At 49.5% G+C, this 13,760-nt stretch overlaps 1 protein-coding gene across 2 annotated transcripts in view; it reads right to left on the bottom strand.

The window, feature by feature from the left end:
• OLFM2 (olfactomedin 2) overlaps positions 1 to 13,760 on the bottom strand; it is a 63,599-nt gene that overhangs the window by 46,926 nt on the left and 2,913 nt on the right. Inside the window, exon 1 of one of the 2 annotated variants that reach the window (XM_081136134.1) lies at positions 506 to 850. The exons of the other annotated variant lie outside the window; for it this stretch is intronic. Within the exon in view, the coding sequence (XP_080992260.1) occupies positions 506 to 640 (135 nt within the window). The 5' untranslated portion in view covers positions 641 to 850. Of the gene's footprint in view, positions 1 to 505; positions 851 to 13,760 lie in introns of those variants that run through there. 2 annotated transcript variants of the gene reach the window in all.

Below are 13,760 nucleotides of genomic sequence, written 5' to 3' on the forward strand. Positions count from 1 at the left end.
AAGAGACACATGAAAAAGAGATACAAAGTCAGAGACAGCGCAACAGAGTAGAAACCGAGGCAGGGAGAGACGGAGAAGCTGCCACCGGGGAAAGAACAGGCGGAGACACGCAGGCGGACACACAGACCCGGGACTGCGCCGAGGCGCCGACGCAAACAGGGGGAGCCCGAAGGTGGGGGCGCTCGGAGACCCCGAGGCTGCCCCAGTCAGAGGCGGTGTCCCCCACGGCTCTGCCCCGCGCAGCCCGGGCCCCCGCCGCCTCCGCCGGGCCTCAGCGAGCCCAGGACATGTAGCCCCTCGGACACTGCTCACTGAGATGAGAAACAACAAGGCACGGCGCCCAGGTGGCTCGGGTCCGCGGCTCCTCCGCCTCTGCGTCCAGCCCCCAGCCCCAGGACGGCGCCCCCAGCCGGGAGGCTGGGGCCCAGGGGTCCCCGGGGGCTGCGGCGGCAGCTGCACGGGCACCACGCCCCCCGGGAGCGCCCCCCGCGCGGCCGCCACTCACGATTTTCTCGGAGGCGCCGGCGCGGGACACGGTGCCGTTGAGCCCCACGAGCGAGGGCAGCGTCTGCGACATCCAGTTGGTGACCATGGCCATGGTGCTCAGCACGGCCCCGATCTTGAGCAGCGGCACCGACATCGCGCCCCCGCCTCATGCCCCGCGGCCGCCCGCCGCGCGTCCCTTCTCCCGCCTGCCGCTGCCGCTCCGTCCCTCGCCGCCCAGCCGCCCCGGGGCCGCGCGTGCGAGCTGGGGTCCGGGTCCCGGCCGGCCGGGGGGCTCGGGGACGCGGGCTGCGGCTCCGCGCGCCGGGCGGGCTCAGCTTATAAGGCGCCGGCTCGGCCCCCGCCCCCTCCCGCGCCTCCGCGCCGGGCACTTCCAGCCGCCGTGACGTCACGGCTCAGGCCCGCGGCCCGGCGGGGGGCGGGGGTCGCCCGGACGGCCCCCCCCAGCCTCGCGGCTCCCCAGCTCGGGGCCGCCCCTCCAGGAGAGGTACCACCTCAGCGTCCCCACGGCCCCGCTCCCACCCCCGCGGCATCCCCAGCCCCGCCTCCAGCGGTGTCTCTCCCCGCTTCCTGCCCCCCCACCGGCGGTGTTCCCGGTCCGCCCTCCCCGCACAGAGCCCGAGGCGCTCGCTCGGCCCACCTCGACCCCCCAAAGCTGACTGGGACCCGAGCCACAAGTCCCCACCCATCTCCTGTCTGGACACCAACCCCGGCTCTCTCAGACGCGGGACGACAGGTACGGGGGTCTTTGGGGGGCGAGACTCCGGTGCGCTCCCGTGAATCCGACAGCCCAGTGTCCGTTTCCTTGGAGAAGGGGCTTTCCTGGCACCAGGGCCGCTCTGGGACCCTGGGTCGTTTGGAAACCAGGGAAGCCCAGAGTGGCGCGTCCGAAGCCATTAGGCGCGGTGACTTGGATAAAGGTGCGGTAATGGGGGTCACTAGGGCAGCGGGAGATTCCCCAGTACACCCAGGGGCGGCAAAATGACCCGGCACAGCGGAGACAGGCGCCAGCCTTTTGCAGACAAGTCCCGGGCGGCTCTCCACTCGCAACTTGAACTTGGGGTGGGGGCAGGGAAGTGACACTTGGGACCTTCCTCCAGGCCCCAGGACTCCCGGGCCCGCCCCTTCGGGGAGCGGGGCGTGCAGAGCCCCCGCACCTCCCACCCCCGCACCAGCCGCGGGCGGGGGCGGCGAGGCCGTGGGGAGGAGCGCCCGGCGGGTTTAATTTCCTCTGTTTTCCCTGCACTCACGCCCCCTCCTGGCGTCCCCGCATCACCTCGCGCCGCCGCCGCCCTCAATCCGCGGCCGCCGCCGTCTGGAGGCGGCGATGACTCAGGCTTTTGCGAGGTCTCGCCTGGGGAGCAGCCCTGAACACCGGGGTGCGTGTCTTCAACCGTCCTTTTTTCTGAGCTTAGCAACACCGAGAGGCAGGTTCTGCCTCCAGCAATGACTTCTCTCTGCCTCAGTTTCCTCATCTGCAAAGTGGGTGGTTATGAAGACCGTGGACCTAATATGTGTCAAGGGCTCCAGTGTCCTGAGAATCAAGTGAAAGATATATTGAGCATCTGTGTCCCAGGCACTGTGCACAACAAACAAAATGCCTACCTTTGTGTAGCTGAGCATCCCGTGGGGTGATCAGATAAGAAATAGGAAAACACAAGTAAAATAAGACACCGGGGTTCGGGTGGGGCAGAGAAATAAATAGGGAGTAAGCTTTAAACAGGGTGGTTGGGGAAAGTGGCGTTTGAACCGAGACCTGAATAAGGCGTGGGAGGGAGCTATTTGGAGATCTGAGGGAAGAGTTCCAGGCAGTGGAACAGCAAGTGCGAAGGTCCTAGGCAGGAGCATAAGTGTTCAAGGAACAGGGAGGAGGCCATTGTGGTTGGAGCAGAGTGAGCTGGGGCAGAGTGGAGGAGAGATGGTGCAGGATGTCTGGGATTGGCGTTTCAAAACTGTTATTATTTGCAACTGATAATGAGCTTTAAAAAATGAGATGCGTCCTTGCCTACTTGTACTACAGCTTGCATTTATGAGTGCTGAACACTGTGCAGATGTGCTTGCTGAGCAGTTGTTGCAACCTCCCATGAAAAGTGCAGTGACTTCTCTATTTACAGGTGAGGAGACTGGACTCAGAGAGGAGAGAGGACCAGCTCAAGGTGACCCAGCAGGTAAATGAGGGCCCAGGATTTGAACCCAGGTCTGATTTTAGATTCCAAAACCACTGGGCTCCAGGCCTCCTGGCTTAGAGAATTTGGAACTCAGTGATACTCTCACTCACCAGCGGTGCTGTAGGAAACTGCCCTAGCTCCTTTCAGCCAAGCTTCTGTAAGGAATGGTCTTCACTCACATCTGCCCTTGCTGTCTCTACTTCCTCACCTCCCACCTCCTCCATCATTCCAAGACTCCTCTCACCAAAGTGGCTAATGACCATCCAGTTTGCCAGTGCTTCACACAAGCCCTCATTTAGTCACTCTCACAGGTTAGTCTTCATGAATCATTCCCTCCTTCTTGAAAGTCACTTGTTCCTTGATTTCAGACACCTTATTTCTAGCTCTGCCCCTCTTCTCTAGCTGCACCATCACTGTCTCCTGACTTCTCCCTAAATATTTATATCTTCCAGGGCTTTGTCATAGGTCCTTAGTCTCTCTCACTCTGTACACTTAGTCTAGACCATCATGCCAGGGTTTTGGTTCCATCTGGCCTCAGGGCCTTTGCACTTGTTGTCCTTTACCCAGAACACTATTACCACAGATACACATATGGTTTGCTCATTTGCTTCATTTATATCTCTGTTCTATCATTGTGTGGGTAAGATACAGGCCCTACCCTTCTCCAGAAAACTACATTTCCCAGGTTCCTTTGCACACTGGCTTCCTGTTAAGCTCATCCAATGGGAGGCAATGGAGGGAGATTGGAGAGTGGGGAGGAAGGAAGAAGCCGGGGTATTTCTCTTCTCTCTTTCAGCTTGGGGGGGGGGGGGGGGTTCTGACAGTGGTTACACCCCCTCCGTGGTGCCAGCTCCCACACAGAGCCCCTTTCTCGTCACACCACCCTTTGTCATGTCCGTCTAACAGCTTTGTATTAGGGCTTATTGCTGGATTCCCTGATCATTCCATCAGCTTGACTTAACTTTTCCATCTCACACTCAACCAGGTTCTTGTATTAAATCCCCTCTCTTTGAAACCCTAGGGTAGTTAGTTTCCCTGACTGGATTCTGAGTAATATGGACATTATAGACCTTCCCTGGCCACCTCATCTACAACAGCAGCAGCCCCCCCCCCCCCCCCGTCCCTTACACCACTCTATTTTTTTGAACAGCATGTGACATTATACTTTTAGTTGTTTATAGTCTGTCTCTTCCACTAGACTTGCAATTTCACAAGGGTACCTACATACCTACATGTCTGTATTTTTCACAGCTACCTCCCAAGACTTAGGACAGTGATTGGCACATAGTAGGTGCCCAAGAAATTGTTGATTGATTGACTAAGTGAATCTACAGCTGAGGCCTCCCAAAGGTATATCTACAGCCCAGATCTCCTCCTGGAACTCAGACCCCTATGCCCATCTGCTTTGTGGACATCTCCACTTGTGTGTTTCACAGTCGGACTAATAGCACGTTGCACCCACCAGAACGGCGGCTCAGTTGGTTGAAGCATCATCCACATACTGAAAGGTTGCGAGTTCGATCCCCAGTTGGGGCACATGTGGGAGGCAACCAATTGATGTTCCCTTCTCACATCAATAATTCTCTCTCTCCCCCTCTCTCCCCACTCTCTCTCTTCCCTTCCTCTCTCTCTAAAATCAATAATAAAAACATATCCTTGGGTAAGGATTTTTTAAAAATACAATACCAAGTATTGGTGATGATGTGGTGAAACCAGAACCCACTGCAAGTGGGAATATAAAATGTTACAACCACTTTAAGAAACAATTTAGCAGTTTCTTTAAAAAGTTAAACAGAAATTTATCATAAGACCCAACAAGTCCATCTGCCCAAGAGAAATCAAAACATGTCCATGGAAAGGCTTGTCTATGAATACTCAGAGCAGCATTTTTCATAATGAAGGAAACCATCTAAATGCCCATCAACTGGTAAATGGATAAAACTGGCCCACCCATATGATGAAATGCCATTCAGCAATAAAAAGAAACAAACTACGGATACATTCTACAACATAGATAAGCCTGAAAAATATTTCGCTAAGTGAAAGAAGCCAGACAATCACTAATTTCAGGCAATTTCATAATCTCAGGTGGGAGTGAGGATGGACTGACTGCAAATGGGCATGAGGGATCTTTTGGGGGGGTGATAGAAATGTCCTAAAACTGGATGGAGGTGATGTTTGCACAACTCTGTAAATTTACTGAAAGCCATTGAATTGCACACTTAAACAGGTGGATTTTATGGTATGTAAATTATACCTAAATAAAACTGTTAAAGGAAGGGAACAGCTCAGCCGGTGTGGTTCAGTGGTTGAGCATCAACTTATGATCCAGGAGATTGCAGCTCGATTCCCAGTCAGGGCACACACCCTGGTTGTGGACTCCATCCCCAGCAGGGGGCGTGCAGGAGGCAGCCAATCAATGACTGTCTCATCATTAATGTTTTTCTCTCCCTCTCCCTTCCTCTCTCTGAAATTAATAAAAACATGGTTTTTTAAAAATGAGGGGAACATTGTTTTTAATCCTCACCCAAGGATATTTTTTCCATTGATTTTCTTAGAGAGAGTGGAAGGGGGGAGGGAGGGGGAGAGAGAGAAAGAGAGAGAGAAACATCAACATGAGAGAAATGCATTGGTTGGTTGGTTGGTTGCTTGGTTGCCTCCTGCATGCACCCCAGTGCAACCTGCAACCAAAGTACATGCGCTTGACCGGGGATCAAACTGCAACCCTTCAGTCCACAGGCTGCTGCTCTAACCACTAAGCAAAACTGGCCAGGGCAAGGGGAACATTCTTTTTTTTTTTTAATATATCTTTATTGATTTCAGAGAGAGGAAAGGAGAGGGAGAGAGAGAGATAGAAACATCAACAACGAGAGAGTCATTGATCGAGCCCACAACCCGGGCATGTGCCCTGACCAGGAATCAAACCCCGATCGCCTGGATCCTAGGTCAATGCTCAACCACTGAGCCACACCCGGCCAGGCAAGGGGAACATTCTTAAACGTCCCCTGCAAGCCCCCTTCCTTGAGGTGCCCTGTACTTGCACTGACATGAGAATGAGTTCTTGCTTGATTTTTGCGGCCTATGTTCCTTGCTTCCCAGGAACATAACCCAGGTGTATCAACAGTTAGAAACTACAGAACTTGCTCCCTTTTACCCCCTTGTTCTCTCTTCCCCTACTCCTCCATCCAAGCCAGCACCAATGCCGTCTGATTTTGATACAGAAATATCCCCAGAAGTGTCTCCTCCTCTCCATCACCATCATCACTGTAAGTATGGTGCTTGGGAGTGCTGTAGATCGAATGTTTGTTCTCCCAAAATTCATGTTGAAGCCCTAACCCCAAGGTAATGGTATTAGGTTGTGGGGTGTTTGAGAGGTGATTAGGTTATGAGTGTGGAGCCCTCATGAATGGGAGCTATGCCCTTATAAAAGAGACCCCAGAGAGCTCCCTCACCCCCTCCACCATGTGAGGGCACAGCAAGCAGACACTTCCTATGAACCAGGAAATGGGCTCTCACCAGGCACCACATCTGCTAACACCTTGATCTTGGACTTCTCAGCCTCCAGACTGTGAGATATAGATCTTTTCTTTGTGTGTGTATGTGTGATATTAATCTGTGTTGTTTATAAACCACCCAGTCTGTGGTGTTCTGTTACAGCAGCCTGAGTACACTGAGGCTGGGAGCCATGGAAAGTAATGTTTTTCCCCTGAAAATTCACAGGAGGAAAAACATTCATAACTGTCAGAAAGTTATTGTCAGAACAATATTTGCTAAGGTTTATTAAATACTTATCACATATTAGGCACCATTTGCAGTGATATACATGTGATAACTCATTTAACCCTCAGAATACCACTATGAAGTAGATAGGATTATAATTAAAATGAGGAAAGAGGCACAGAGATGCTAAGAAACTTTCTCAAAGGGCCCCCCAGGGTCCTATCCCAGACAGACAGACTACATGGTGCTGAGTCAATCGGACCTATTCATAGGGAAATAAATAATGCTGATCCCTACCTCACATCACATACAAAAATCAATTCCAGGTAGAATGTGCATTCTAAAGGTGAAAGGTAAACAATAAAGCTTTTAGAAGGAAATATAGAAGGATATCTTCATTACTCTGGGGTAGGCAAAGGTCACTAAAACAGGACAGTACAAAGCACTAACCTTGAAGGAAAAAACTTATTTAAACTACATTAAAATTTTATTGATCAAAGATACCATGAAGAAAATGAAACGACAAGCCACAGAGTAACAGGAGGTATTTGCAATCTTTATGTCCGATAAGGAACTCATATCCTGACTTTATACTTATATAAAATATGTATAGGTAGATAGAGATATTCCTACAAATCAATAAGAAAAAGGCAGACAGCCTAATAGAGAAATGGGCAAAAGACTTGAATAGGCATTTCACAAATGGAAATACCTGAGTGGTCAATAAACATATGAAAAGGTAGTTCGAACTTTTAGTCACCAGGAACTACAAATTAAACCCACAATGTGATATCACTACACACTCATGAGAATGTCTGAGATGAAAAAGACACCACCAGGTGTTGGCAACAGTGTGGAACTGGAGCTCTCAGGCAGTACCGGTGGAAGAGTACATTGGTAAACTCTTCGGAGAGCCTTCGGAACTTTGGAAGGCTGTTTGGCAGTATCTCCTAAATCTCAATATATCCACCACCATGACCCAGCAACCCTACCCTACTCTTAGGTATATACAGTCGAGGCTCACTATTCGCAGATTCCTTTCTGACAAGCTTGCCTACTCGTTACAATTTACTTGTAACCTCCAAATCAATAGTCGCAGTGCTTTTGTGGTCATTCGTGGATATGCACGCAGAGTGGCAGAATTTTGGTCACCCACACACAGGCTCCCAGCTGAGGTTCAACACAGCCATCCTCTGCCTTCCCGTGTCAGCTCTCCTAACTGTAAACATGTCCTTTTCAGTCCATTTAGTGCCAAGCTGTTCATGTTTTCATGGTTTTTAGTGGTGATTTCTCTATTTAAGTGGCTCCCACGCATAATGCTGAAGGGCTGTCGAGTGTCTCTAAGCACAGGAAAGTTGCGATGTGTCTTCAGGAGAAATTACGTCTGGCCTATAAATTTCATTCAGGTATGAGTTATGCTGCCTTTGGCTGTGAGTTCGATACTAATAAACCCACAATATATGTTAAATAAGGTGTTGTTAAACAGAAACACATATAAAACAAGGCTGCTATTGTTTGGTCCATAAATATGTTGGGACCAGAGGCTTGCAGGAATCTAACCCTGCGACGATTCGGTACTCGCTAATTCAGTGTCCGCCGGGTCTTTACAGAGCATGACTGCTGTGAGTAAAGAGAACCTACAGAATGTGTACACCCTCACACCCACCGCAGACGTGCAGAGTGTCTCTGTCAGCGCTGTTTGTGTCGGCCACAAACCACCAATGCAGATGCCTAGGCCGGACGCGTCGGTGCATTCACAGTGGGACGCCATAAAGAGATGAAAACGTGATCTCTCCCAGAACAATGATGTGGAGGCATCTTACAAACAGTATGCTGAGCGGAAGAAACCGGGCATGAGAGATGTCAGCTTAGTGGCGGGTTACTTGGGGGGAGGGGGCAGGCACCTGGAAGGAGCATGAGGGGAGGGCCTCTGGATTTTTGCAAAGTTCTGTTTCTTGACCTGGTGCTGCTAAAGCTAGGTCACTTCAAAACAATGGATCAAGCCATACCTTTACAATGTGCAGGTTTTATGCCAAGAAGAAAATTGACTCAAAATTATGAATTAAGGCATCAAGCATAAAACATAAGTTCCAGCAGAAAAGCTAGAAAATGCAAACCAAGCAAAACTAAGTGGCCTTTGCAGTAAGCCAAGTGGCCTCTGTCAGTTGGGCCATCTTGACCCCCATAGTATTTCATTTCACACATTAAAAAAAGGTATGAATTGATGCCCATGCATCCACAGCTCTGGGTCCCTCCGAATCCAAATGGTGTGAGCCTTCTAGCCTGTGGCTGGCTTTAAATTCTTGGTTGCAGCAAGTTTTGGGAAATGGTGTTGAAATGTGTCTCCTTTTTTTCGCCCGAGGAAGAGCTGTTTTTTTCTCTCCTCTCAGCACAGTCTTGCTCCTGTCAACTGTGCTTTCCCACCTGGTTCAGCATTCCAGGAGGAGTGGGAAGGAGCCTGCAGCCTCGTCGTCAGGGACTCCAGACAGCAGACAATGAGAAGGGCCCTCCCTCAGTGCCCCACCCCAAGTGTTAGTCTCGCAGCACCTCAGATTGGTGCCAATCTGCCTCAGGCCCTTGCAGCTCCTGAAGTAATTCTGTCTTCACGCCTTTACTCTTCCCACTCCAGTCTGTCTTCCATGTTATAGCCAGAAGATCTGTCCCTCGCACAAATCCAATCATGTCTCATTCCTGGCTCTAAAACCTCTTTAAACAACAACAACAAAAACCCAAACAACCCAATTTAAAAATGGACAAAGGACTTAACTAGACATTTCTCTCCAAAGATGTACAAATGACCTGTAAACACATGAAAAGATGCTCCACAGCACTAACCCTTAATGAAATGCAAACCAAAGCCACCACGAGAGATCGCCTCACCCCCATGGGATGGGCCAGAATCAAAAGTGAGTAATCACAAGTGTTAGTGAGGTTGTGGAGAAAGTGGAACCCTTGTGCACCGCTGGTGAGAGTGGGAAATGGGGCAGCCACTGTGGAAAACAGTAAGGAAGTTCCTCAAAAACTGAAATACATGACTGGCTCCTGGTGCAGCTCGTGTACTCATTGGGCGTGGGCCTGCTGCGTCTTTTGTGAAGGAGATTCCTGGGCGAGCCCACGAAAAGCCCAAGGAAGGAATCCAGACTGAGCACAACGATCATGTTCATGTGAAGGTGGCAGGCAGGATGGTCCTGGGGTGCAGGGTAAGATTGAGAGGCATACACCACTTAGTAAACTAACGAACGCCTATTGCGAAGGACAGGGTTTGTGGGTGAGGCAGGTGAGAGTCCAATTTGAGGGGCAGCCAATCGGTGAAACACACACGTGCACAGTAGGAAAGGGAGGGTGGGGACACAGCTGCTGCGGTCCAGCAGCAGACTCGAGGCACCCGCTAGACAGGGAACCTGCCCCCTTTACTCCCGGGCCCGGTCCCTCCAGACCAAGAGGACAGTCTCAATTAGAAAACCGCCACTTGGTGCCACAACGCCCTGACTTCTACAGTATAGTTTTCTCTACTCTTGCATTTCCCCTTCCCCATTCGTTTATTGTGCATAAAGTAACTGATGTATGTGCACAGCATTTGCACTTTTTAAGCTAAGTGGCCAATGGATGGGAGGGGGGAAAGTACTGGTTCTGTGAAAATATCCCCTTTCTCCGTTAGTAGAAACTCATTTGGCTCTTATCTTTATATTCCAGTAAGTTATTTTGCTCTCACTGTTTAACAAAAAAAGAACAGCATAAAGATCCTTGCAAACCTTGTTTGATTGCAGAATTTTAATGTTTTCATTTATCATTGTAAAACCAAGGACAATTTTATAACTTTTTTGTACATAGCTGTTACATGTAGGGTAATCTGTCTTTTAAGTAGGGATAAATTACTTTAAAAGAAATGAGCCCTAAACCTGGCCAGTGTGGCTCCGTGGTTAGAGGGTTGGCTTTGCACCGAAGGGTCTCGGGTTCAATTCCCGGCCCCAGCTGGGGCACGTGTGAGAGGCAACCAATCAGTGTGTGTCTCTCACATAGATGTTTCTTTCTCTCTCCTCCCTTCCTCTCTCTCTAAAAATCAATGGAAAAATATCCTCGGGTGAGCATTAACAAAACATGTATCCTAGATAATTTTCCCTTTAAGTCAAGCTTCTTGTTTAAACTTCTTGTTTAAAATGAAGAAAAAAAAAATTAAATCCATTATTATCATATAACTCAGCAGTCCCACTTCTGATATATATTCAAAAGAGCTGGAAGATATTTGTCCACCCATGTTCATAGCATTACTCACAGTAGCCAAAAGGTGGAAGCAACCCAAGTGTCTACCAAAGGATGAAGGGGTAAACACGGTGTGATGTGTACGTACAATGGGATCTGATTCAGCCCGAAAAATGAATGCAATTCCTTTTTACAACATGGGTAAACCTGGAGGGCATCATGCTAAGTGAAGGACGGCAGTTACAAAGAGAAAAATACTGTATGGTTCTGCTTATATGAGGTCCCTAGAGGAGTCAGATGCATAGACACAGAAAGTAAAATGTTTGCCAGGGGCCGGGAGGGGGTAGGGGTGGGAGGATGGGAATTATCATTTATTGGGGACAAAGTTTCAGTTCGTGAACATGAAAAGAGTCCTGGAGATGGATGGTGGTGGTGGCTGCATGGAAACGTGAATGCACTGAATTCTACTGAATTGTACTCTTAAAATGGATAAGATAGTAAATTTTATGTATATTGTGCTGAAATTTTTTAAATGACCTTCTGTTTAAAAACACACAGAGGCATGCATGCACACGCACACATCCCATTCTATGGTCTTATATTGCCAGCTCAATAAATTGTAAAACCTTTAACCAGCCTTCAAGTCCCTTAGAGCCAGATCACAACCTACCTCTCCAAGCTCACCACCTTTCTCAGTTCCCCATGTGCACCATCCCCACTCCACCTGATTCCCATTTTCAGGACCCACCATGTGCTGTAAGTCTTGCTAGCTTGGCCAATGACCTCCTTCTGCATGAAATGTCCACCCTCCAATCTTCACTCACTCATCCTTCAAGGCCCAACTCAAATGCCACCTCCTCCAGGAAGCCTGCCTGACTTGACATTTTGCACATTGTACCATGTGCCTGCTGCATGCTCCCCAACTTGGCCCTGAGAGCCCCTCCACAGTGAGCTGTGCCACAGCCTTCATATCCCCAGCACCCCACTTGATGTCTTTCATGTAGGAATTACTAGAGAACTTGGGAAGAGAAAGAACCTGGCTCAGCATGTGCACACCGTGTGTTTTTCTTGGGAATAACTGGAGCACTCTCAGAGCCTAAAAGGTAAGGAGCTATCTGCCATTTCATTCAACAGCGTTGGCTGACTTCGCCTTTTGGTTTCTGTCTCCCACACTGTGACTCCCTGTCTTCCCTGCGCAGCACTGTTAGAACTGTGTGTAAAGTACAGTAAACAGGCACTGAGAGCCTACTGGGGCTCCCAGTGCAAATAAGCCGCTTTACACAGACTTCATGGTATCTATTCTGACTCCTCTCTGCTCCATCTGGTGTCTCCTCGCTCTGTGAGGGGTGAGGTGGTAACACAGACCAGGCTCCCACTCTGGGCGTGAAGACATGTTGATGTTCTCAGACAAGAGTTCCCGAAAAGTGGGAACAAAGTCTCCTGCTCCTGTCACAGCTCCCTTCTCCCCAGCACAACCAGACCCAACATCACAGAAGTGAAATCCTCCATCCTACCCCTTGAGAGCTCAAACTGTCACCCAGCCTTTGGTGTCTGGTTTAAGGCTCAACACACAGAAGGCTCCCAGAGAATGCTTCCCAAATGAACACACAAGGCGTGAAATAGGGAAAACAGCACTGACACTGAATTCTGGAAGCACAAAGTCATTGCCTGCACCAGCTGCTGTGCTCATGAGAAATCCATGCATACACCCACATGATTGACCCATAAGGACACAGAGTCACTGTGTGTACACACCCACAGACATGATTATGGCACACTTGGCCAATGCCAGGTACACAATCCCTAAACACACACATACACACACACACACACACACATAGACATTACAGACACGCCCATAGAGCCAGGGGTACAGTGAGGCAAGTGATGTGAGTTGTGCAAGTGCAGAGTTTGATCCTGTCTTTATTTAAAATTTTGATATTTTGTACATCATAGATTTTTGGAATTAATTTTTATTTTATTAAGATATTGCATTGGGATACCATTTATCTTGGTTTCGGAGCTTTCTGGCACCCCTTCAACTTCACACCAGAGGCCAGTGCTTCACATGCCTCATTCTGGAGGGGGCTGTGACACACAGGGACATCAGTCAGTACACCTTTATCATAGTCTCTCTCTCTCTCTCTCTCTCTCTCTCTCTCTCTCTCTCTCTCTCTCTCTCTCTCTCTCACACACACACACACACACACACACACACACACACACACACACACACACACAGTCTCTGCACAAACCTTATTCAACCACTAGGTGTCGCCCAGTCCCAACCTGGATCTTCCTTAGGAAGAAAATACCCAATTCATTTATTATCTTGGAATCCTTAAGATTTCCCGTTACTTCCCTCCACCTGGGACATTTATATTTTCTAAAAGGGGCCTGAGAAAACAGCATCTTAACCCCAAGTGGCGGTGCCTTTTAATGTGGAATTTTAGGCACAGATGAAGAGGGTTTTTCCTGATGCTTCACATCCAGGAGCCGCGGTTGGCTAGGATGGGTATGGGATGGTGCTAGGACAGAGTGTTTTCGCTGACTTTCCCTTGGCACAAGAGGCCCACGGTCTGAGAAAGAAAAGATTCTGTGGGAGGAGGAGAGGAATCCAGCCATCGGTTCATTCAGCAAATATTTGTTGAGCACCTTCGAGTGAATAAACATTGTGTAAAGATAGTGACAAAGGCTATGAAGAAAAATAACATCAAGAGCTCAGAGAATGGCAGTGGGTAGGTGGATGTTCGAGGTGGGCCTCTTGGAGGAGGTGACATTTGAGCAAAAGGAGAGAGGAAGAGTCAGGTAGCTACCTGGGAGAACAGTGTCCCAGGCAGAAGGAATAGCGAGTGCATAAGCCCTGAAGCATGCAATGCAAACTGGACTACTACTCCTATCCTATCCCATGGAGACCCCAGGGAAGAGGTGACCCCAAACCCAGATAGTGCCAAAGAAGTAGCTAGATCTTAGAGGAGACCAAGTGGTCAAGAAAAGGGCATCTTTCCCACAGGGAAAGCTCCCTGGTAGCTCCCAGGCACTCATGGGCTACATCTAGAACATCCTGGACAGAGCATGGAAGGAGGGGCGTCTCGTCTGACAGGTGCTACTCCCCCGCTCTCAAGGCCAACTCCAAACTCCTGCCCACTGCCCACAAGTTCCCATGTG

The sequence above is a fragment of the Miniopterus schreibersii genome, assembly GCF_964146895.1.
Source record: "Miniopterus schreibersii genome assembly, chromosome: 4".
Taxonomy (NCBI): domain Eukaryota; kingdom Metazoa; phylum Chordata; class Mammalia; order Chiroptera; family Miniopteridae; genus Miniopterus; species Miniopterus schreibersii.